The sequence below is a fragment of the Schistocerca gregaria genome, chromosome X (assembly GCF_023897955.1).
Source record: "Schistocerca gregaria isolate iqSchGreg1 chromosome X, iqSchGreg1.2, whole genome shotgun sequence".
Lineage (NCBI taxonomy): Eukaryota > Metazoa > Arthropoda > Insecta > Orthoptera > Acrididae > Schistocerca > Schistocerca gregaria.
This window is the reverse complement of record NC_064931.1, coordinates 687469496-687491927: the sequence shown is the minus strand read 5'-3', so window position 1 is coordinate 687491927 and position 22432 is coordinate 687469496. Positions and strand designations below refer to the sequence as shown.

General features: G+C 40.5%; 1 protein-coding gene across 2 annotated transcripts in view; it reads right to left on the bottom strand.

Moving 5' to 3' along the window:
* LOC126297736 (rab GTPase-activating protein 1-like) overlaps nucleotides 1–22432 on the bottom strand; it is a 153683-nt gene that overhangs the window by 111980 nt on the left and 19271 nt on the right. For both annotated transcript variants that reach the window (XM_049988884.1, XM_049988883.1), the window contains exons 4-6: nucleotides 8562–8745; nucleotides 3740–3889; nucleotides 310–498 (exon numbers count right to left, since the gene is read on the bottom strand). In XM_049988884.1, coding sequence (XP_049844841.1) covers nucleotides 310–498; nucleotides 3740–3889; nucleotides 8562–8745 — 523 coding nt within the window. The remainder of the gene's footprint in view (nucleotides 1–309; nucleotides 499–3739; nucleotides 3890–8561; nucleotides 8746–22432) is intronic.

Below are 22432 nucleotides of genomic sequence, written 5' to 3'. Positions count from 1 at the left end.
TTGTAACAAACGCTCTGTTGAAATCCTGAAGTGTACTTAATTTCCGTAACTTCTCACTAGATGCAATGTCACTTTCAAATTTATTCACGGCCTAAAATCTTTAATATCTCTAGTTCCTATTTTTGCTTATTCTTTGAAACTGGCAGCTATAACTAGCATACTCAGTTTACTGCAAATCAGTGATGGTTGATCGAAATATGTGTTGTCAAGAACTGACATTTCCAAAAGTGAACTCTTTGTTACAATTTATCGAAGACCTTTCAACATAAACCTGTGTGTGTGTGTGTGTGTGTGTGTGTGTGCACTCACCATTTCCAGAAGTTGCAGATCAGAGTGCTTGCGGTAACGGCCTGGGCTGATAAGAACACCAAAGCAGCGTTCTACTTCCAGTTCCTTTCCATGTTCTGATGCTTGCTGTACAGTAAGACATATTTTCTTCTCCATATTAACTCGTAGTTTGAAATGACTTCTATCTCTTGCAACAGGTGAGAAATTTCCCTGAAAGTTCATATTGCATTTTAGCAAATATTTAACATACACTTCAGTATCACTATGTAATCATTATCCAGTAACTGAAAATTATTTTTCGATCTTTTAATTATTTTTTTAATGTACTGCAAGCAGTTAGAAATTAAAGCCGATTCATGCGCTAACAGTTTGTTCACTTAGTGCAATCACAATATATTTATACAGAAAACTTTTAAGGAGAACTTGTCTGAATGTCAAGTGGAAATTTTAACTATTCTCTGTTATTCAACATAGTTTAAGATTTCCATTACTTATAACAATGACAACAAGACACATAGCACTATAAAAAAATTCAGTGACTGATAGCTTTAAATCTGACAGAGGATCCAGGCTGGAGGCAGAGCAAGGGGTGAGAGTGGAAAAACAGATTGGGCGAGTCAGGGGTTGGTACGGGCTGGAGGCACAGCTGAGAGAGCAGCAAGGAGCAAGACATGGCAAAGGGACTGGGGGCAGAGCAGGCAGCAGGGCAAGAGGTCAGAGGGGGTGGTAATGCAAGGAGGCAGAGCGGACAGCAGGACAAGGGTGCGGAGCAGACGGCAGAGCAAGGAGGTAGAAGGTGGCAGAGTGGGAAAAGAGGGTGAGGGAGGGGGTGGTGGATGGTGTTGGTACCAAGTCAAGAGGACATAAAGAGGTGGTAGTAGGCCAAGGGCTCATTAGGGTATGAGTGAAGCTGTGGAATGGGGCAGCCAGTACTGGAGTGGGGAGGGGAGACACCGCAGAGAGGGAGGGTCGGCACCAATGTGGAGTGAGTTGGGGCGGCACTTTGGAGTGGAGGGGCGGCACCAGGGTGGGGAGGGGGGGCACCAGGGTGGGGAGGGGCGGCATTGGGGTGGGGAGGAGTAGCACTGGGGCAGGGAGGGGTGGCACCAGGGCGAGGAGGAGAGGTACCAGGGTAGGAGGGCCGTTCTAAGAACTGGGGAATGGATCAAGGGATGAGTGGCAATCCAGGAGAAAGAGAAGGGGGTACAGGGTGCAGTAGATTGAGAGAGAGTCCCAGAAAGGATAAGGGGCCATGGCGGAGGGGCGGGGGGGAGGGGTGAGAGGAAGGAGATGGCGCCCAAGGTAGAGGGGGGGGGGGGGGCACAAGGAGAAGAGAGAGCCTAGGTTGCAGAGTGTCCAGGGAGGCAGCACGAGGAGGTGGAGGGGAGGGAGCGTGAGGAGGTGGGGGGGCGGGAGCGCGAGGAGGTGGTGGGGGCAGCGCGAGGAGGCGGGGGGGGGGGCAGCGCAAGGAGGCGGGGGGGCCTGCGGGAGGAGGCGGTGGGGGCCTGCGGGAGGAGGCGGCGGGGGCCTGCGGGAGGAGGCGGCGGGGGCCTGCGGGAGGAGGCGGCGGGGGCCTGCGGGAGGAGGCGGCGGGGGCCTGCGGGAGGAGGCGGCGGGGGCCTGCGGGAGGAGGCGGCGGGGGCCTGCGGGAGGTGGGCGGCGGGGGCCTGCGGGAGGTGGGCGGCGGGGGCCTGCGGGAGGTGGGCGGCGGGGGCCTGCGGGAGGTGGGCGGCGGGGGCCTGCGGGAGGTGGGCGGCGGGGGCCTGCGGGAGGTGGGCGGCGGGGGCCTGCGGGAGGAGGCGGTGGGGGCCTGCGGGAGGAGGCGGTGGGGGCCTGCGGGAGGAGGCGGTGGGGGCCTGCGGGAGGTGGGCGGGCCTGCGGGAGGTGGGCGGGCCTGCGGGAGGTGGGCGGGCCTGCGGGAGGTGGGCGGGCCTGCGGGAGGTGGGCGGACCTGCGGGAGGTGGGCGGGCCTGCGGGAGGTGGGGGGAGGGGGGGTGCAGGGGGAGGGGGGGTGCAGCGGGAGGTGGGGGCCAGTATTAGAATCAGAGTTTAACAGCTCTGGAACACTTGTGATCAAATATGGAAGGAGATTAAAGTTAAACATCCCATCAACAGTGCAGTTATTACAGAGACAGACAAAGCCAGATTATGAAAAGAGGGGGAAGGAGGGGGAAGGAAATCAGCCACGTCTTTTTCAAAGAAACTATCCCAGCCTCTGCCTGGAGTGATTTAGGGAAACAATGGAAAATCTAAGTCTGGATGAACAAACAGGGATTTGAACCATCCTCGTCCTGAATGTGAGTCCATTGTGCTAAGCACTGTGCCACATGGTTTGGTCGATAAAATACAGCTGAGGGCATACATAACATTCCTTCAGAATTCCTGAAAATGCTGCAAGATGTTCTAAATTCTCAGGAAAATGGATGTGAGTTGTAGGGAAATATGCGTAATATATAATATGTGCAAGAACCATGAGGGAAAAATAAGATTGGAGACCAAGAACGAAGTGCTCAGATTAAAAATAATATAAGACAAGGATGCAGTCTTATCATCCCTACTGTTCAAGCCATACATCAGAGAAGTAATGGTGTCAATAAAAAAGGTCCAGGGGTGGGATTAAAATTCAAGCTAGGTTATCAACAAGGAACTGTTGAATAGAATGAAAAGTCTACTGAGTACACATTATGGATCAAGAGTAAACCAAAGAAAGACAAAAGTAATGAGGAGTAGCAGAAATGAGATTAGCAATAAGCTAAACATCAAAATTGGGTACCATAAAGGAGGTGAAGTGAAGGAATTTTGCTATCTTGGAAGCAAAATTATGCTTGATGGATGTAACAGACTAGCACAGGCAAAGAGGACATTCATTGGAAAAAAAAGTCTACTAGTATACAACATAGGACTTAATTTGGGGAAATAAATTCTAAGAACTTACATGTGGAGCACAGACATGTACGGAAGTGAATCACGGATTGTGGGAAAAATGTGAAAGGCGAGAATCAGTGTGTTTTACATGTGGTGCTCCACAAGAATGTTGAGAATACAGTGGACTGATAAGATAAGAAATGAGGAGGTCTGTGCAGAATCAGTAATGAGAGGAACAAGCTGAAAACATTGACAAGAACAAGGGGCAGGTTGATCAGACATGTGTTAAGATATCAAGGAACATCTCCCACTGTACTAAAGGGGGGGTCACAAATGATAAAAACTGTAATATCCTGCAAATAATTTGAGGACAGTGGGTGCAGGTGCTATTTTGAGGTGAAGTGGCTGGCATCGGAGAGGAATTTGTGGTGGCCTACATCAAATCAGTCAAAAGATTATTGATAAAAGAACCTGAATAATTTGAAGTAAATGACATCACTTACACACCAAAGACAGTGGTTCAAAGAGAGGCACCCATGAGTAGATATAAAAAGTCACATCAAAGAACTCATTAACTGACACTCACATGACCATCATCTTCTTTGATTGCCATTGTAACTTGAAAAATGAACACTTCATCTGACTGTGCTGGACTGGAAAGACTTGTCACTGAATTCATAAGACTCTTTGGTACACGCTGGAATGCCTTGGAGAAACATCCAGAAACTTGGCCCACCTGAAAAAATCTTTGGTTAGGAATTGCTAGGTAAACCCTAAAAAACACAGGTTATGTAAATTAAATTAAATAGTTTCCAGTCACCAATTATTCCAGTTAACTTACAAGGTAGATATTTTTTCAGAATTATTTGAAACAGCATTTCATCATCTTCATGGGGTTCCACAAAGAGTACACGGTAATAATAAAAGAGCTTATGTGAATGCAGCTGGGTGACACATTCAACAATAGCCTATATTTTGATAGGTGAACAAATTGCACAAATTCAAGGAGACAGCACTGTGCAAGGGAATTTAAGTCCTTATCAGCCAAGGTTAACTGACTATCAACCAGATGGCATAAACAGAGAAAGAATGCACACACCATAAACAACTAGCACCACCACACAACCAAAGATGACCAACCTCAGAAGTTACTGATTGTGAGTATTTATTATCAACAAGTGAGCAAGTAGCCTTAACTCTATGCCTCTGTTTTTTGAGCAGGTCAGAGCAGAATTCCAAGCAGAGTTCAACCAAAAACCCCACCTCTAATTATAATCTCAATTGGTATTTTAATCTCAACCATACCGACAGATGGAAGTGCACACCAGAATCTCTGTTTTGTTATATTCCACAGGATGACAGGTATCAAGACAATGTTCTGGAATAGCAGATTTCCTCAGCTGTAGTAAGTGTGTGTGATGCTTATGCTCTATACACTGGTCCTCCATAGTCCTGACGATCTGACCAATGTATGACATGTCACAACTGCAATGGTAAAAACCAACATTATACAAACCAAGATCGACCTTTACAGACCCTAAAATCACCATCATAGATGGTGGAAAAAAACTTAAAAGAAGATTTCTACAGAATATGACCAATCCTGTTGGAGATGCTACCTGCACAAGGTAAAAAGGCATCAACTTAGGCGCCACCTCGTTACTTTCATCACTACTTGATTTGTCATTTGTTGTCAGCATACCACATGTGTGATCAGTCTCTGACTAGAACCATTCTGACAGAGAGTAACTCTGATTTGGGTTAACTAAGCTGAAAAACTGTCACCGTGTGAGATGATAGGGGCTCTATGAACCAAGGTATAAAGTAATCCTTCATGCTGAGCCAGATGGCAACAATTATCAGCCTGAAGATATAGATCAGTGAGAGCTGGCTCCCAATAAATGGCATGTCCCAGTATACCATCTATCTGAAACTCCTGAATAACACATAATGGAACAGAAGGCAGCCATTCTTTTCCATTTCTAGAGTCGAGTGATTATTTGGATGGACTAAATTCAGATTTGCTAAAAAGCTGTACAAATTATCATTGCCATGAGTCACCCGGGTGCATTCTCGTAAGTTGTTTGAAAATTTCATATGCAAGAAGAAACTTGAATTTTACAGTACAGGCGATACTTTGATGTGCTAAACAAAAACATCTATCACAACCCTACAAGTAAAATGAATATGATAAGTACTAGATTGGTCATACAAAAGCTGCTGATTTCTCAAGTCCCCAATGCCTGTCAGGTTTATTTTGAAGAAATTATCAGTAAATTTTATGATGTAGTATCATAAGGATGTCAGTAACCTTCTATAGATGTTGAGATGGTACGAATCTTGCAGATGGTTACATTAATACCATGCATGATGTTCCACATATACAGGGTGTTTCAAAATGAATATACGGGTTTTAAGGCTTTGTAACACATTTTACATTGACCTGGCAGTTATAAATAATATGCCAAATGAAAGAGAAACACAAACACTTTTTCTTACAAATATTCAGTGTGAACACTCGTCACACATCGAGTGGATAGGCGAGTTGTTCCAAAACCTTGATCAATGTGTCAGGAGTAACTGTTGCAATGATACTGTTTCTAAAGTCAGATGGATCAGATGTTATCGGAGGCAAATACACATGATCACATGGTGGTCATGCACAAAATTCTGTGTGAACTGGCCCCTTGTGCCCAATCCACCAGTCAGACACGTCGTCGTTTAACCAGTCATGAACTGAGTTATGCCACTGAGCCAGCGCACCATCTTGCTCCCAAATAAAGACGTGTTAGTTAGCTTCTTCCCATTGAGGCATGGGCCATAGCTGCAGCACATCAAGATAAGAAACATCAGTTACAGTTGATTCACCAAACAGAAAGGCCCATAAATTTTCCGTGGGGATATTTCTTGGGGCTAAGCATGAAAGACACACTCGTTCAACACGTTTTTCAGTCACTCTTTGTCATTCCATACTCTTCCCATTGCATGCAGGTATACAAACAAAACTGTTTGACTTGCTCTTTCATTTGGTGTATTATTTACAACTGTAAGTTGAGCGTAATATATGCTACAACGTCTTAAAACCGGTATGTTCATTTTGAAACACCATGTATAGTTCTAGAGCGAACTGGAGTGTAGGCGGGAGAAGATTATGCATAATCTGGAAGACATTCGATGAAAATATATGATTGGAGGTGAAACATGGAAATACCATAATATCTTAGATAAATAAATAAATTCAAAACACTTTGAAAGACAAATGTGAAAGTGCAGAAACAAAGAAAAAGGTGAAAATTGTTTAGTGTGTGAAGAAAGTAATGCCAGCTGTTTAGTTTTGGAGCTCACATGCTACAATAATGATTGACTGTTTACAAGACAACGAGTAGCTCTTATTACACAACCATTTCCATTGTGAACAGAAGCAGATGATAGGTTCACAAAAAGTGATCTTATATCACAAGATAATGGATCACACATAAGGCATGACAAGTGTAAACGTGCACAAGCAAAAAATTTTAAATAAGACTTCACCCACCTGAACTGAAAGATTCAGCTCCATGTGCCTTTTTCAGTTTTCTAATATAAAAAAGCATCTTGAAGCGAATAAATTCTTTTTGAATGAAGTTTTTAACTGTGCGGGGAATTAGTGTTATGTAGAATTGGAAGCAGATTTCTTTTGTAAAGAAACAAAAAGAATTTGAATCTTATTGGATCAAATATGCTGTACCGAATGGAAAATAAGTTTAGAAACACTTTTTTGTTGTGTTAACAGTGTATTTTATCCCCATAGCAAAATGTTGCTCGAGTGTGTTATACAGTTATTTGGTTAGTAAACATGGGGTGGCATAGTGATCACAGGTTTCTTAGACTCATGCAAGCTTAGCACGGAAGAGTTGAAACACCAGAAGTGGAAGAAATTTTTGGTGAACAATGGTACTTTAATCACAGAAAACTATTTGCAAAAGATAAAAAAAAATGGTACCCACTGAGGAATCTAGGAAAATCCTACAGTACCAACACATTGCTTCCACAAGCATAATGAATATAAAATAAGATTAATTGCAATAAGTTGGCACTCTCTCCATGTTCCACCCATGAACAGAAATGGAATGACAATATAGAGGTCAGCAGAAAATGTTTCTCACATGAAAAAAATTTCTGCACACAGGTGTGGAAAATGAGAACAATGAAATTGTGCCTTCATATAGTTCACAAAAGACTCTGCAAAATTAGCATACTTCATGTATTACTTTCATTGTATCATTTATCTATTATAAATACTTCAAGTTTTTTACAAACTTACATTGGATACAGGTTTCGTAATGCTATGTCTACAAGTACACTATGTAACCAAATGACTCCTTGAAATGCAAATTATGTGTTCTGTGTGCTGTCAGGCAGTGCATTCCAGGGTACATAAAACCAGGTGCAATATGCTAACATAAAAGAGCATTTTTCTGTCAGAAATAATGGAGGAGCTCATCAAACAGTCCGTAATGGTAGGGACTCGCAAGTTTGGTCATTCCTCTAGAAAGAGTCTGAAGGAGTTCCTTGTGCCCGTGTCCACTGTTGGCCATATCATAAAGGGGAAAGATCAGAGAATCACTACAGTCAATCATTGCTCTGACAACCCTAAGTAAGTAACTGATACTGATCAGTAAACATATAACTTTCCACATGAATCAATACAGGTCATTCCAGTCAATTACTGCAGAAGACTTTCATCATGCCAAGATGACAATGACCTGCTGAAAGGTGACATGACTTACTCCAAACAAGTAGTGCAGAAGACATTGATAAGAAATAATGTGCAACATTGCCTAAAATAATGCAAATAATGTTGTCATAGGTCTCTGGATTGATGAAAGTCGCATTGCATGGACATGGTACTCAGGTGTGTGTGTGTGTGTGTGTGTGTGTGTGTGTGTGTGTGTGAACATGATAAAGATAATGTGCATAAATCAAAAACCACTGCATTGTGTTTCAAAGAAATTGTGATGATTTGTTAAACTGCTCTATGCAGTGACCCACACCAAAGCCTAGCAAACACTTTTGTGATGAACTGGTGTAGATTCTATGGGTATTAAATCACTAAAAAATTCAGCAACACATGCTAAATCTATGGGAAGAACAAAAACAAATTCTACTTCCAGAAAATCAGAACTATAAGGAATGTGTTCCATGAAGCTTGAACACTTGTAATAGAAGCAAAAAGAGCTACCATCATTTAGTTAGAAGACTGGCATCTGCAGCAAACAGCAGTAGAAGTCTCGAGGAGATATTTGGCCACATAGTGCACTTTTGCTATGACAGATTTTCTGTTTATAAATGTGTTTTCAAAGCTGATTTATACAATATAAAAATAAATAAGGTGAACTCAGAATATGTGGTTTATAATAGATTCTTACAGCTTCTGGAATATCACATCTAAATACATGGCACTGAAATATGGCTGATTCGTGGGATTCTCCATGAGACCATGTAAATGCAAAACATGGCGCCTCCTTAGTTCCTACTGTTCCTCTGCTGTAGTACAAGATCCGGTGGATTTCATACTGTGCCATCACAGCATTTGTAGCTGCATCATACAACCTGAAGATAGAAAAGAAACAAATCATCATGTTCTATTGTAGAAAAGAAGTCTAGTTTGCCTCATTTTGCAATTTTGTAGATTCTTTGACTTGTATAAGGGGTAAGGTGACAACAGCTGGGTAATATCCTCAACAGCTGCCCATGTGTCAGTTATGTCATCCAGACTAATGTAAGATTAAAGAAAGGAGTGTAACATTCAAAACAATAGCTCACTCTAGCCTAGTGGCACTTGTTATGGGTATTATGGAAAAGATGACCACAAAAATATGTGGTTTATAATAGATTCTTACAGCTTCTGGAATATCACATCTAAATACATGGCACTGAAATATGGCTGATTCGTGGGATTCTCCATGAGACCATGTCTTAGAGCTCATCTTTGAACCTCAACATAGATAGAAGTCGTGTGTGAAGTTTTAACAGGTATCTATTAGTGATCAGTTCTGTATCTTTTAATGCGTTATCATTTATCTTCAGTTCCTTAAAACAGGTAATTTAGCCAGTAAACTAAGATAGGTATAAAACAAGTGCTTTATGTGTGACTGTGCTGCACAATCACATCACTCGTGTAACAAACACACATCCAAAACTATTCTGCCCTATGACATTATTACAACCACAAGCTCGTCTCTAGAATGAGCAGAATTTTCAGCATCTGTATCAGCTAAATAAACTGGAAGTGCCTCAATTAAATGTTCATTTTATGACATGTCAATGCAACAAAATCTTCTTGTGTTACCAGTTACATGGTGTCTTGTGACATTTCAGGAGGCATATTATTTCTCCCTATATTCTAGCAGGTTGTATAATCAACCACAGTAAAATCTTCTCCAACCATTTTAATCTACAAGGTGATTGTGATATTTTGGAAGGAACATTTTCTCCTACCATTTTGTGGAAATGGCACAAAAAGATGAATGGACAATCTGTGGATGGACATGTCTAAGCATCTGACAAGATTTTATAGCAATGTTATACAGTTTATGCAAGGAATGACTGTGGTAACACAAATATTGAATACTGTTAATATCTATGGAATTTGGAGAGTGAAGCAAATAATTAGACAATGTGCTGCCTCCTCTCTACTACTGCCATTGCATTTCCTTCCATGAATGGCAGCAGAATGTTAGCTCTTTGGCATTAAAATCTTTATATCAAAGCACTATTTTCATGGATGTAGGAACCATTCTGGCTCATAGCCCAAACACAATAGGCCTTACTAAACTTCAGTGGTAACCATTATTCAAGTTACTCCTTTGTTTACTTGGACTGCATACTGTTGTACTCCAGCATGCCAGTGAGTCCTCATGCACCATTTCCCTTCGGCACACATTACAAATGAGGCTCTCCAGTTCCCCAATGGTTAATTACAAAGATCCCACGAGTTCACTCATATTAAATATTCAACACAGAGGGCCTGTAATTCTGTTACAGATTAGTCTCTTCACAAGTTATTTTATTTCAAAGTATATGTAATGATCTGAGAAATATCAATGAAATAAACTTCTTTTGCACACTTCTTGTGTACATCCTATGGCACCTTCATCACATAAAATGATGAATGTCATACCTTTTTTTTTTTTTTTTTACCATGTGGTAATCTAATCACTGTATCTGTTGGAGGAACCTGTTATGATACACCTGTCCTAAAGGTGACACAAAAATACTATGTGAAAGTATATCTTTTGGCAGTACCAAAGCAATGAATAAAATATTCAGGAGTGTTGTCAGGAAAAGCTTTCCATTACTGAGGGTCATCTGAAGACAAAATGACAATGAACTTTAGTGAGCTACTGTTAACAGCAGAAGCCTGCAAAGGGGGGGGGGGGGGGGGGGCGGATGTGTACGATTTCAGAAACATCACTTACAGATGACAGCAATCAGGGGAAATTGCCCATTTTATTTCAGCTGAAAATTGGAGTAACAATGAAACTATGTGGCAGCCTGGCAGTTAATCTCAACAGCAATAAAAAGTGGTGTGAACTATCACATCAACTGAAAGAAGAAACTTTTAATCTAGATGGGTTGGTTGAGTACAGGACACTGAGTATTGAATTTATTAACAGCCAAAAAAAAAAAAAAAAAAAAAAAAATTATTTTTGGACAGGTGAGCTAGAAATTTATAAAATATTTTCTTTCAATATGTTGAAACAACATACTATAACAAAACTACAGGCTTTAAGACTGCATTGCAAATAAGTGTAGCTTGCTGACCAGTAGCATAAAAACAGAAATTAGCCACTCACTCAAGACAATAACAAAACCTTAGACACACACAAAACAAGATACTTCCCAATAATGAACAGTATGATAAGAAAATGATTTTTCTGATATATGAAGCTAGTTAATTATAAGCATAAAATATGGGAAGAAGACAGTTACGCTGATCACTGTTAAAATCTATGCCCAGTCAATATTTTAAAACCTGCACTACAGTCATCCAATCACCTCCTAAAATAGAGGGCAAGTACACAGCTAATTTTAGGATTGCCCTGTTGTCACCAAACAAAATACAATGAACTAAAACATGAATCAGTAAGTGTGGTATGTCACAAGTATCACTACTGATGGGTCTTATCACTAGAGAGATGAACTATGAGTCAAAGTGGAGTAGCCTATATGAAATCTGGTGAGATTAGCTTCATCGTGTCTATCTGGCTGCAGAGAGATGTACCACGCCTGCATTTTTGATTTCATGGAATGCAGGTTATTAACATTCCATTCCAACGACATAGTTTCCCACTGATGTAAGACACTGAATGTGTAGGGGTATGATACACAGAATTATACACCTTTTAAAAAATGCCACCAAATCTGTATTACCTGACAGTTAATTTTCTCCAACTCCCACAAGGTTTCATACCTGCCTGAGTATCACAACATCACCCATCTTAGCAATAAGAATGAGGCAGTGTGAATCCTTTGGACTAATATGGCTACTGGGTAGAGCTGCTGACTAACAAGGAATCCACAATGATTGAACAGGTTTGTCACCGATGATGAGAACTGATTTTCCTGTATTACCTAAGCAAAAATATTGCTCAACTAGAGCAATAATTGTTTAGTTTCATAACAGGAACTGTGGATGTACATGTAACTTACATAACTCTACATTTTGTGCATTAAATTTACACCACACAACCACACAAAACATGAACAGCAAATTTTGTATGACCTCAGAAAAACATTTCTTCTATAAAACACATGCACATTAGGAAACTGTAATTTGAATTGTAGCTACAAGATGTCCTGTTGTATATAAATTAGGTAATAGGAAGACATGCTATGTACTTTCCAAAGTTGTGTGATCCCACTGCTACAATGATCTGCCTCATTTAATTTTATTTGTTACTGTAATTCGATTTTTATTTCTTTTAAACATCGCCGTGAAGCTACTTATGTGCTTATTACCAAGCACTTTATGTAGACTGAGATTCTTTATTCTTTTATGTGAAAAGATTGAGTTATGGTTTTTGTTATTTGCTTTTAAGTTGAAACACTATAAGAAATATGTTAGTAATCAATTATATTACCTTGACTGGAGTATTATACAACCATCATTTTAGTACCATTTAGTGTGAATGACAAATTTTTAAATCCTATGAACAAGCTTCTGTGATTTTTTAATTAACAATTTGTAATTATGACTGAATCCTTTTCCTTTATCTCTTACAATGCTTCAATTGTGCTACCATTACTTTTCTATGCATACAACTATACAAAATATTATTCTACCATGTATCTCATTAGTGTCACCTTATAGCCATTTCCCTTTTCTATTTCACTCAATTCCATGTGGGCAGTTGTCAATTCATATTGTTAGATGAAAGTTCAGATATTTGATACGCTGGTAGTAGAGACTGCACTTTACTTTGGGTTTGCAACATTTTCTTTTTTTTATTCCTTTTGATCTTTATTGCAGTATCTGAAAATATCTGTGCCAAATCATGCAATAAATAATACTCTCTTTAGTGATTTGAACAGAAAAAAATGACTGAAAAACAATCTGAACACACATTCATTGACAGAATTTATTTCCTTTATTAAAAGATTAGTCAGTGGGGTATAAATAGCCAGACACAATGGGGCATCTATATCTGGACTAATGATCTTGGCAAATGTGGAAAGCTAGAATGTTTGCAATGTTGGAAAATAAAAGGTATAAAATATCAGTGGCAGCAACCTATCACTGATAAGATCATTAGAGATGGTCCACACGCAATTACTGGGCAAGAATGGGGATTCAGCTTCCCCCCCTCCCTGCAAAGAAATTATTCTGACATTCATCCTAACTGGTCCATGAAATCTATAGAAAATCTAAATCTGAACAGCAAGATGAAGATTAGGACCCCAATAATCCCAAGTCTGAGTCCAGTATCTCAACCACTGCACCACATTGTTTAGTGAGAGTGCTTCAAGGAAAACAGATTAAGGAAACATTTTCTGGGAAGACTTTAGTGATTTGACAAGGGATTAGAGGTCATGCTGGGCATCTGGGATGGGATAACTACAGCGAGGATTTTAGGTGGATGCATCTGATAGATAATCTTTGTTGTCTGCAATGACAGTGGCAGAGCCTCTACAACCAGTAAACATGACCAGATCATTCTGTTAGGAGTTAGTAGATGGCAGTATGTTCTGCAGCTACAAGGTTGGTCTCAATGGGAGGAGGAATCCAGGGTATAAGGATGAGGCTAAGTTGGAAGTTAAGAATACCTAGAACATTATCAGGGGACGGACAGGTGAGAGTGTAGTTAAATAATGGTCACACAGAGAAACAAGTGAAGTAAGGCAGGATTCACAGTCAGCTTCGGAATGGTTCTGGTCTGCTGGGTGGGTCACCAAAAATAGTTTCTACTTACGACTCCTCACAAATGACAGGGTGGCTGAAGTTAAGGTATTTAGAGGCAACTGAAACTGCTGTAGGACTGTAGTTATTTGTGGACACGTTGAAAACTATGTTTTGGTTCTGTTGTGGGGAGGAGGGGGGAGGGCAGCCAGTTCATTGGTTTGACAGTTACAGCAAGTTGGCAACACTTAGTTTGGTGGCTACAAGGGATTGTTGAGGAAGCTTTATGCCAGCTGTTGTGATCATGATGGCTATTAGTATTCCAATGCAGGAATGTAAGATTCATAGGTAAGACAGTTCATGTTGGTCAAGTTTTAGAAGGGCAAGAGTTTTCATTTGCGAGATGAGATGCATGTCTTCAGGACCGGTGAGCTGGAATATATTTCAGATAGAAAAGAGCAAGTTCATGAATGCTGCCATTTGCATTACATGGTTCGTCAGAACTATCTTGAAAAAAGGTAGGAAATTAAGGAGATGGTAACTGGATAATTTGAAAGTGCCAGAGGCTGTTGACAATTTCAGACAAGGCATTAGGCTACGAGATGAAGTAGTGAAGGCATCAGAGGATCAAATAGGTAAAGCGAGCAGGCCTGATAGAAATCCTTGGACATCACAGGAGATATTTGCTATGGCCGCCCACTTCATACATTGTAGAGCCTACTGCATCGGCATCCCACTTCAAGTCCAACCAACAAAGAATGCCTGCATCACAGGGTGTATATTCACCAGAAAAACCTTTGTCTCCTGTGTTGTCAACAAATATTTACCAGCAGCCACAACACAACACAATACAACAACAAGTCTCCACCAACAGCAGCCAGGGACAGCTACCAATTTGTGGAACCTGCAGAACAGGGGTCGCAGCTAGCACAGGAACTACTTTGATATGCCAGGCACATGATCGCAAATAGTTCTGAGAGACACATCTGCCAAACGGGCTTAATAAGGTGGTGCACTGCCGGCAAAAGAGAGTTCGATGCACCACTTGCACATATGCAGACCTGCCACCCCAGTAGCCACGGCCAGATGCCTCTCTTAGCTGGCTGATCTCTTGCCGGTGGACTTGGTATACTTGACGAACATCTTGACATTGTATAATTGTTGATTGGGATCTCTTACCATGGAGAGTCAGGTCTTTTCTTTGTTATTGTATACTGGTGATGATCCGCAGTTGGGATCAGGTCTGTTGTTCTTTTCAAAATTGTATTATTGTTTCATTCTAATGAGTCCAATAAATTGTTTTCAGACTTGTGTTTTCTGCATTTATATTCTGCTAGTGCATATACTTCAATATTGAATTTAATTGATGAATGGATAAAATATAGTGCAGCAAATGAAGCAGGTGAAAAGGAATATAAATATCTAAGAAATGAGGCTGACAGGAAGCGCAAAATGACTAGCAGGAGTGGCTAGAGAACAAATGTAGGGATTTAGAAGCATATTTCACTAGGGTAAAGATATACGCTGCCTACAGGAAATTAAAGACACTTTTGGAGAAAAGAAAAGCAGCTTTATGAATATCAAGAGCTTAGATGGAAAACCAGTCTTAAGGAAAGGTGAGAAAAGCAGAAAGGTCAAATGACTGTATAGAGGGGCTATACAATGGTGATGAACTTGGAGTCACTATTAGAGAAATGGAAGAGGCTGTAGATGAAGACGAAGATGAGATGGAATACATGACACTGCAAGAAGACTTTAACGAAAAAACTATTCCACCAGGTGTGCAAGATGTATGAGAGAGGCAAAATACCTTCACGCTTCAAGAACAATGTAGTAATTCCTATTCCAAGGAAAGCAGCCAATGACAAGTTCCTTAGAGGTTAAAGAAAGGCAAATCTATATTTATAGCACTTGCAGACTTAGAGAAAGCTTTTGATGATGTTAACTGGAATAAACTCTTTGAAATTGTACGGTAGTAAGGCTGAAATACAGGAAGTGAAAGATTATTCAAACTTGTACAGTAAACAGACTACAGTTATAAGAGTCGAAGAACATTAAATGAAAACCATAGTTGAGAAGGAAGTGAGAGAGGGTTGTAACCTATTCACAATGTTATTCAATAAGTATACTGAGCAAGTAGTAAAGAAAACCAAAGAAAAATTTGGAGACAGAATTAACATACAGGGAGAAGAAATACAAACTTGGAGATTTGCTAATGACATTGTAAATCAGAGATAGCAAAGGACTTGGATGAGCAATTGAACAAAATGGATAATGTCTTGAATATCAGCAACAAAAAAACAAGAGTAATGGAACATATGTAAATTAAATCAGACAGTGCTGAAGGAATTACATTAGGAAATGAAGCCAAAAGTAGTATATAAATTTTGCTATTTGGACAGCAAAATAAAAGATGACAGCTGAAGTAAGCAGGAAATAAAATGCAGACTGGCAATGACAAGTTAAGTGTTTCTGAAGAAGAGAATCTTGTTAATATCAAACATAAATTTAAGTACAGTTATAGCAGTGTCTGTATTTTACAGTGTATGTGTAGTTTGATGCAAACATTCTTCAGACATGTGAAAACAGACACTGCTGACTGTCTACAGTTGTATGAAATATGCATTCACAAATTGCAAATACATGAGCTGCAGATCATCAGCAATGTATGTTCCTTCAGACATATATGCATGTCTAAATGACATTTACATCAAACTACACAGGCACTGAAAATACAGACACTGCAATAGCTGTATTTCATGCCAAAACAAAGACAAAATGACATGCAAAACACTGTTTTTATCTGTGCAGAAATCACATAATGTGTGAGCAGTATGGGACAAGACACTAGGATATATGGAAGTTTGGGCTGGTCACGGAGGAATCCTCAGATAGACTAAATCGTTATGGCAACTGCTCATGCTAAGCCAGAAATCCGGATTCAAGTCTCAGTTGCAAAAATTTATGTATGTTACCAGTACATGGTACAGCTGATGTGTAATCATATTTGTAAATTGCATATACATTTCCTGTACATAAATTTAAGTGTTGGGAAGTCTTTTCTGAAGCCATTTCTCAGGAGTGTAGTCTCGTATGAAAGTGTAATGGGGACGACAAGCAGTTCACACAGGAAGAGAATACGAGCTTCTGAAATGTGGTGCTACAGAAGAAGGCTGAAGATCAGATCAGTTGATGGCGTAACAAATGAGAATACAGTGAGTAGGATTGGAGAGTAACACAACTGTGGCACAAAAGGACTAAAAGAGAGCATAGGTTGATAGGAGACATTTCGAGTTATCAAGGAATCATCAACTTAGTACTGGAGGGAAGTCTTGTGAGGTGGACGGGAGGGGGGAGTTAAAATTGCAGATGAAGACCAAGACATGCATACAGTAACCAGGTCCACATGGATTTAGGTTGCATTAGTTAAGCAGAGATGATGAGAACCACGCAGGATACAGTATCATGCAGAGCTGCATCCAACTACTCTTCAGACTGACACTGACGACGACGACGACATCTCGGTAGGGGATATGGATTGACAGATCTTAAACTAGTGGTCAGAGTTTTTATCCCAACTCACTCCCACCACTGTCCTGACTCCTATGTTCTACATACTATGAAAGATCAGTACACTGAGGTGACAAAAGTCATGGGATACCTCCTAATATCATGCCAGGCTTCCTTTTGCCCAGAGTAGTGCAGCAACTTGATGTGGCATGGACTCAACAAGTTGATGGAAGTACCCTGCAGAAATACTGAGCCATGGTGCCTCTATAGTCATTCATAATTGTGAAAGAGTTGCCAGTGCAGGATTTTGTGCATGAACTGACCTCTCAGTTATGTCCCATAAATGTTCGATAGGACTTATGTTGTGCAATGTAAGTGGCCAAATCATTCGCTCAAATTATTCAGAATGTTCTTCAAACCAGTCATGAACAATTGTGGCCTGGTGACAACTAAATCATTGTTTGGGAATATGAAGTCCATAAATGGCAGCAAATGGTCTCCAAGTAGCTGAACATAACCATTTCCTGTCAATGATCGGTTCAGTTGGACCAGAGGACCCAGTCTATCCCATGTAAACACTGCTTACACCATTATGGAGCCACCACCAGCTTGGACAGTGCCTTGTCGACAACTTGGGTCCATGGCTTCATATGGTCTGTGCCACACTCGAACTCTCCCAACTCTTACCAACTGAAATTGGGACTCATCTAACCAGGCCACGTTTTCCAGTTGTCTAGGGTCCACCCGATACGGTTACGAGCCCTGCAGAGGTGCTGCAGGCAATGTCATGCTATTAGCATAGGCACTCATGTCAGTCGTCTGATGTCACAGTCCATTAACACCGAATTACGCTTCACTGTCCTGACAGATACATTTGTCGTACATTCCACATTGATTTTGTAGGTTATTTCATGCAGTGTTGCTTGTCTGTTAGCACTGACAACTCTATGCAAATGCTGCTGCTCTCAGCTATTAAGTGAAGGCCATTGGTCACTGTGTTGTCCGCAGTAATGGGTGCAATTTGGTATTCTGGATACACTCTCGAGACTGTGGACCTCTCAATATTGAAATCCCTAATGAGTTCCAAAATGGAATGTCCCATGTCTAGTGGCAACTACCATTCCATGTTCAAAGTCTGTTAAATCCCATTGTGAAGCCATAATCATGTTGGAAACCTTCTCACATGAATCACCACAAATGTCAGTTCAGCCAATGCATTGCCCTTTTATATCATGTGTATGGGATACTACTGCCACTTTTATATGTGCATATCACTGTATCATGACTTTTGTCATCTCAGTGTAAATCCAAGCACATGAGACACATCATCATTGCCAGATACTGCACCCCACCGTCTTTGTGGGGCAACAAATTTAAACATATTATCTGTAGTCAACTTTCGTACATAAAAAAAACCTAATACTGTGTCATTGTTGATGCCATCTCCATAGTAAATAAATGAACTGCACTGACTATGGTCTCACTGCCATACAACACTACATCTCTCAATATCAAACCGACTCCTAACCCACAATCTCCTTCCTTTTAACCATGACAAATTATATTTTCTGCCACAATGGATACTTTTTTGGCTGTGTCACAAACAAACAAACAAACCTACGGAACTGTCACATGCACTCTAATGGTACTGCACTAGGCAGACCAGGTCACGTTTTGAGGAATCCTTTCTGGTCAGCTATAATCTCACACTATCACCTGGTTCAGGCTCACTGGTGACATAAATATGATTTGTACAACATACTCAGAAGTTTAAAGGCAGTTCCTGCTCAAAAGGTGGAGCTCCCAAACATCAGAAAAATTATTTGAGGGTCACATGTATTTAGAAGGGCTCTTTCAGATTTTTATTTGTTGGTTGGTGCTTTATTTGAAGTAACATATTATCTCCCACTCACTTAATCCATTCTTCCTTGCTCATGGAGCTACTTTGTTCAATCAATCTCTATCTCACTGAAGATTCCACCAAAACCACTGTTTACATCACAAGCAGCAATTACCAACAGCACCTCTACTTCAACAGCTCCATTACAAACTGGGGCAGAGGTTGAGGGGGGCAGGGACAGGGGTGGGAGAGGGATATTAGGGTTTTAATGCCCCATCAGTGATAAGGTCTTTCGAGACAGTGCATAATCACAGATTTGACACGGATGGGAAAGGGAGTCGGCAACACCCTTTTCCAAATGGAATGGTTTGTCATTTGCCTCAAAAAATTTAAGGAAACCACACAAAGCACATCTGGATAGCCATCCTCAGAACTGAATCACAGCCCTCCTGAATGTGAATCCAGTGTATCATCACCATGCCATCCTTACGCTGTAGAGATAAGAAACACATCTCCTGTACTTCCACATACATCCTATATTCCTTGCAGTGGGTATTAACCAGGCACCATATGCCCCGTCATGACATGGACTAACTATAATTATAAGAGGAAGATTGCATTGCCAAGTGCAATGTCCCTTGGTAGAGGGACAAGAAGTATACAGAGCCACTGGATGAAGTGGTTGGTGGCTTTGATATAGCAGTACAGACTGGTGGCAGTAGGTTGAAGGTGCTATTCAAGAAAAATGGAAGGATATGAGTCCCTTCACGAAAGAGCAGAAGTTTGGCTAGGCTAAGGATTAGGAAAGTAATGGTCATGAACTATCAAAGGAAACATCTCAGCATTCATATTAATAGATTTGGTGAAAGCAGAGAAAACTTACATCTGTATGGCTGCATAAGTGTTTGAACCTCAGTCCTCCTAAATGCTAGTCTAGAAAGCTCAATCAGTGACTCATATCAATCAGTTTGTTCCAGAAAGGAAGAGTTTATTTCAGTGAGGGAGCAGTAGTCAGCCATAATGGGAATCTTGGGCAGATGACGGGAGTGGTAGCACAGAAAAGGAAAAAATGGTCAGTATTTGACACAGTAAGTGAGAAGATTATTAGAGATGGAGCAGAAACTCAGATGGTGAGGCAAATTGCCCATAGTCTTTCTGAAGAAACCATCCCAATAAAACCACAGAAATCCTAATATGGATGGTGGCACAGGGATACTTTCCTACTCTTCTCTAGTTCAGGTACAATGCCTTAAACATATTTGCTGCAGTTGAAGCTTATAAGCATTTCTGTGTGTGTTGACAGGTATATTATTCTGTGTTATTCTGACTTGTTTTGCAGCTGTGTACACATTTATACAAGCAATGTAGTCACAGGGAACATTTTTGTGCCTATAGTAATTTTTTCTTGTGTTTGTGATGTACACAGTTTGGAATGGTGGCCAATCTACCAGCATTTGGGACCTTCCAATCTGAAAAACAGTAACAAGAATGAATGAACTTTCTGTCAATCAGTTACTGAATGTAGACAAGATTATGATGATGAGTTCAAAATAAAAAGAGGAGGATAGCAAGAATCTTGAGAACGCAGAAACTTGGTATAGTGATGATAGTATGGAAGCCGAACTTTCAAGCAGAAGCAGAAAATACAGACAACAATTATGATGAAATTGATTATGATCGAGAATTTACACTGTCAGAAGCAAACAAACCAGGAGAGACTTTACAATTTCATCTTTTTAAAAAACAAAATCATTTACATATTCATCCAATTGGTAATAAACCAATAGATTTTTTTAGGCTTGTAGCTAGAGATGACACACTTCACTTTATAGTTGATGAAACAAACAGCAGCAATCTGAATATATTTCTGAGCAAAAACAGAAAGGGCAAGTCTAAGGTTTGTAACTGGAAATCAGTCTATATAGAATAAATACTTGTCTTTGTGGTATTTGATTATGTATGGGTAACATTGAATCTGTCTAATTAAAAGAATAAAGGAAGAAATATATGCTGTTTGAAAACAATGGAATAATGGTGAGTACAAGGAGAGAAAGATGTGTGATCATGTTACAGTCATTCCATTTTGCTCAAAATCCAGTCAGAATATGCAAAACCCCATGAACATCTATATAAAGTATGAGCTATATATATTACTTCAGTGACAGAATGTGTCTGATGTATTGGCAAGGAAACACTTATCTTTACATGTATCAATGATTCTTTCGAAGTGGAGATTGCAATTTCGGAAGTAAAAAAAAAAAAAAAAAAAAAAAAAAAAAAAAAAAAAAAAAAAAAAAAAAAAGACACAGTGAGAATGGGAGGAGGAAGCAAACTGAAACTTCATGGGCTGGAACAGTATGTGATGTTATTCCAATGATTGCAACACTGATTCAAATTTATGAAAAGCTATGCACTATGAACCCACTTATCAGTATACTGCTACACCCCCTTGGTCTAGATGCATGCACTGATTCAGCTGGGAAGGGTTTCGTAAAGGTGTTGTACCCTCTCCCAAGACAAGTTGGCCCACAACTGTTTAACTGCTCCTTGATATCCTACAACAGGCATTGGTATGGAGTTGACTTCCAAGCTAGTCCCACCTACGTTCTATTGGGGGGGGGGGGGGGGGGGATCTGGGGATCTTGCTGGCCATGAGAGTGCCTCAACATTAAGCAGACAGTTCTCAGAGACAAGTGCCATGTGTCAACGAGCACAGTCCTGCTGGAATATGGCACCACAATACTGTCACACAAGAGGTAATGCAGGAGGCCCCATGATGTCTTTGACATGCTGTTGTGCACCAGAGTTCCCTGAATCACTGTTAGCCATGATCTGAGATTGTACCTGGAAGCTCCCTAAAGCATGACAAAAAGAGAAACACTGTTGTGCCTCTCCAAAACGTTAGAAGAGTAAGATCTCTACCCAGATCACCACCACACTCCCCAATGTTGGTCATCCAGGTCAGTGCAGAACAGTGATTCATTGCTGAGCATGACACGTTCATCAGCAGTCAATGCTTCCAAATCAAAACAACACTCCAAATGCAGCCATTTGTGTTGTGCCTACACGTGTGATCATAATTCCCCAGTAACGTTGATGCTGGTCTCTGATCAATGGTGTGGGATGACACACAGAATGTTGCAGGTAGTCCATTACTTTTTTTTCTTTTATTTTTTTTATGGCAGGCACAGATTTGAAGGTGTTACAATGTGCTGAGTGCACAATATGGCGATCCTACCTTCTGGTAGTTATACATTGGCAACCAGAACCTTGATGAGAATCAATGCCCTCATATTCCTATACAGTCCAACATTGGGCAATTGTTACATTTGAATAACCCATAATTCAGGATACTGTACAATCCCAGCAGCCAGCCGAAAGGAGACCCACAATGATATCCCTTTTCAGACTCTTGTCGGGTGCTGATAAAGCTGTCTCTCACGAATATGCACCACCTCTGTGTCCTTCACAGTGATCACTTATCATCTGACAATGTTCACACCTCTTACACACCTTATCAGGCCTGGTAACAACACTAAACATTAACA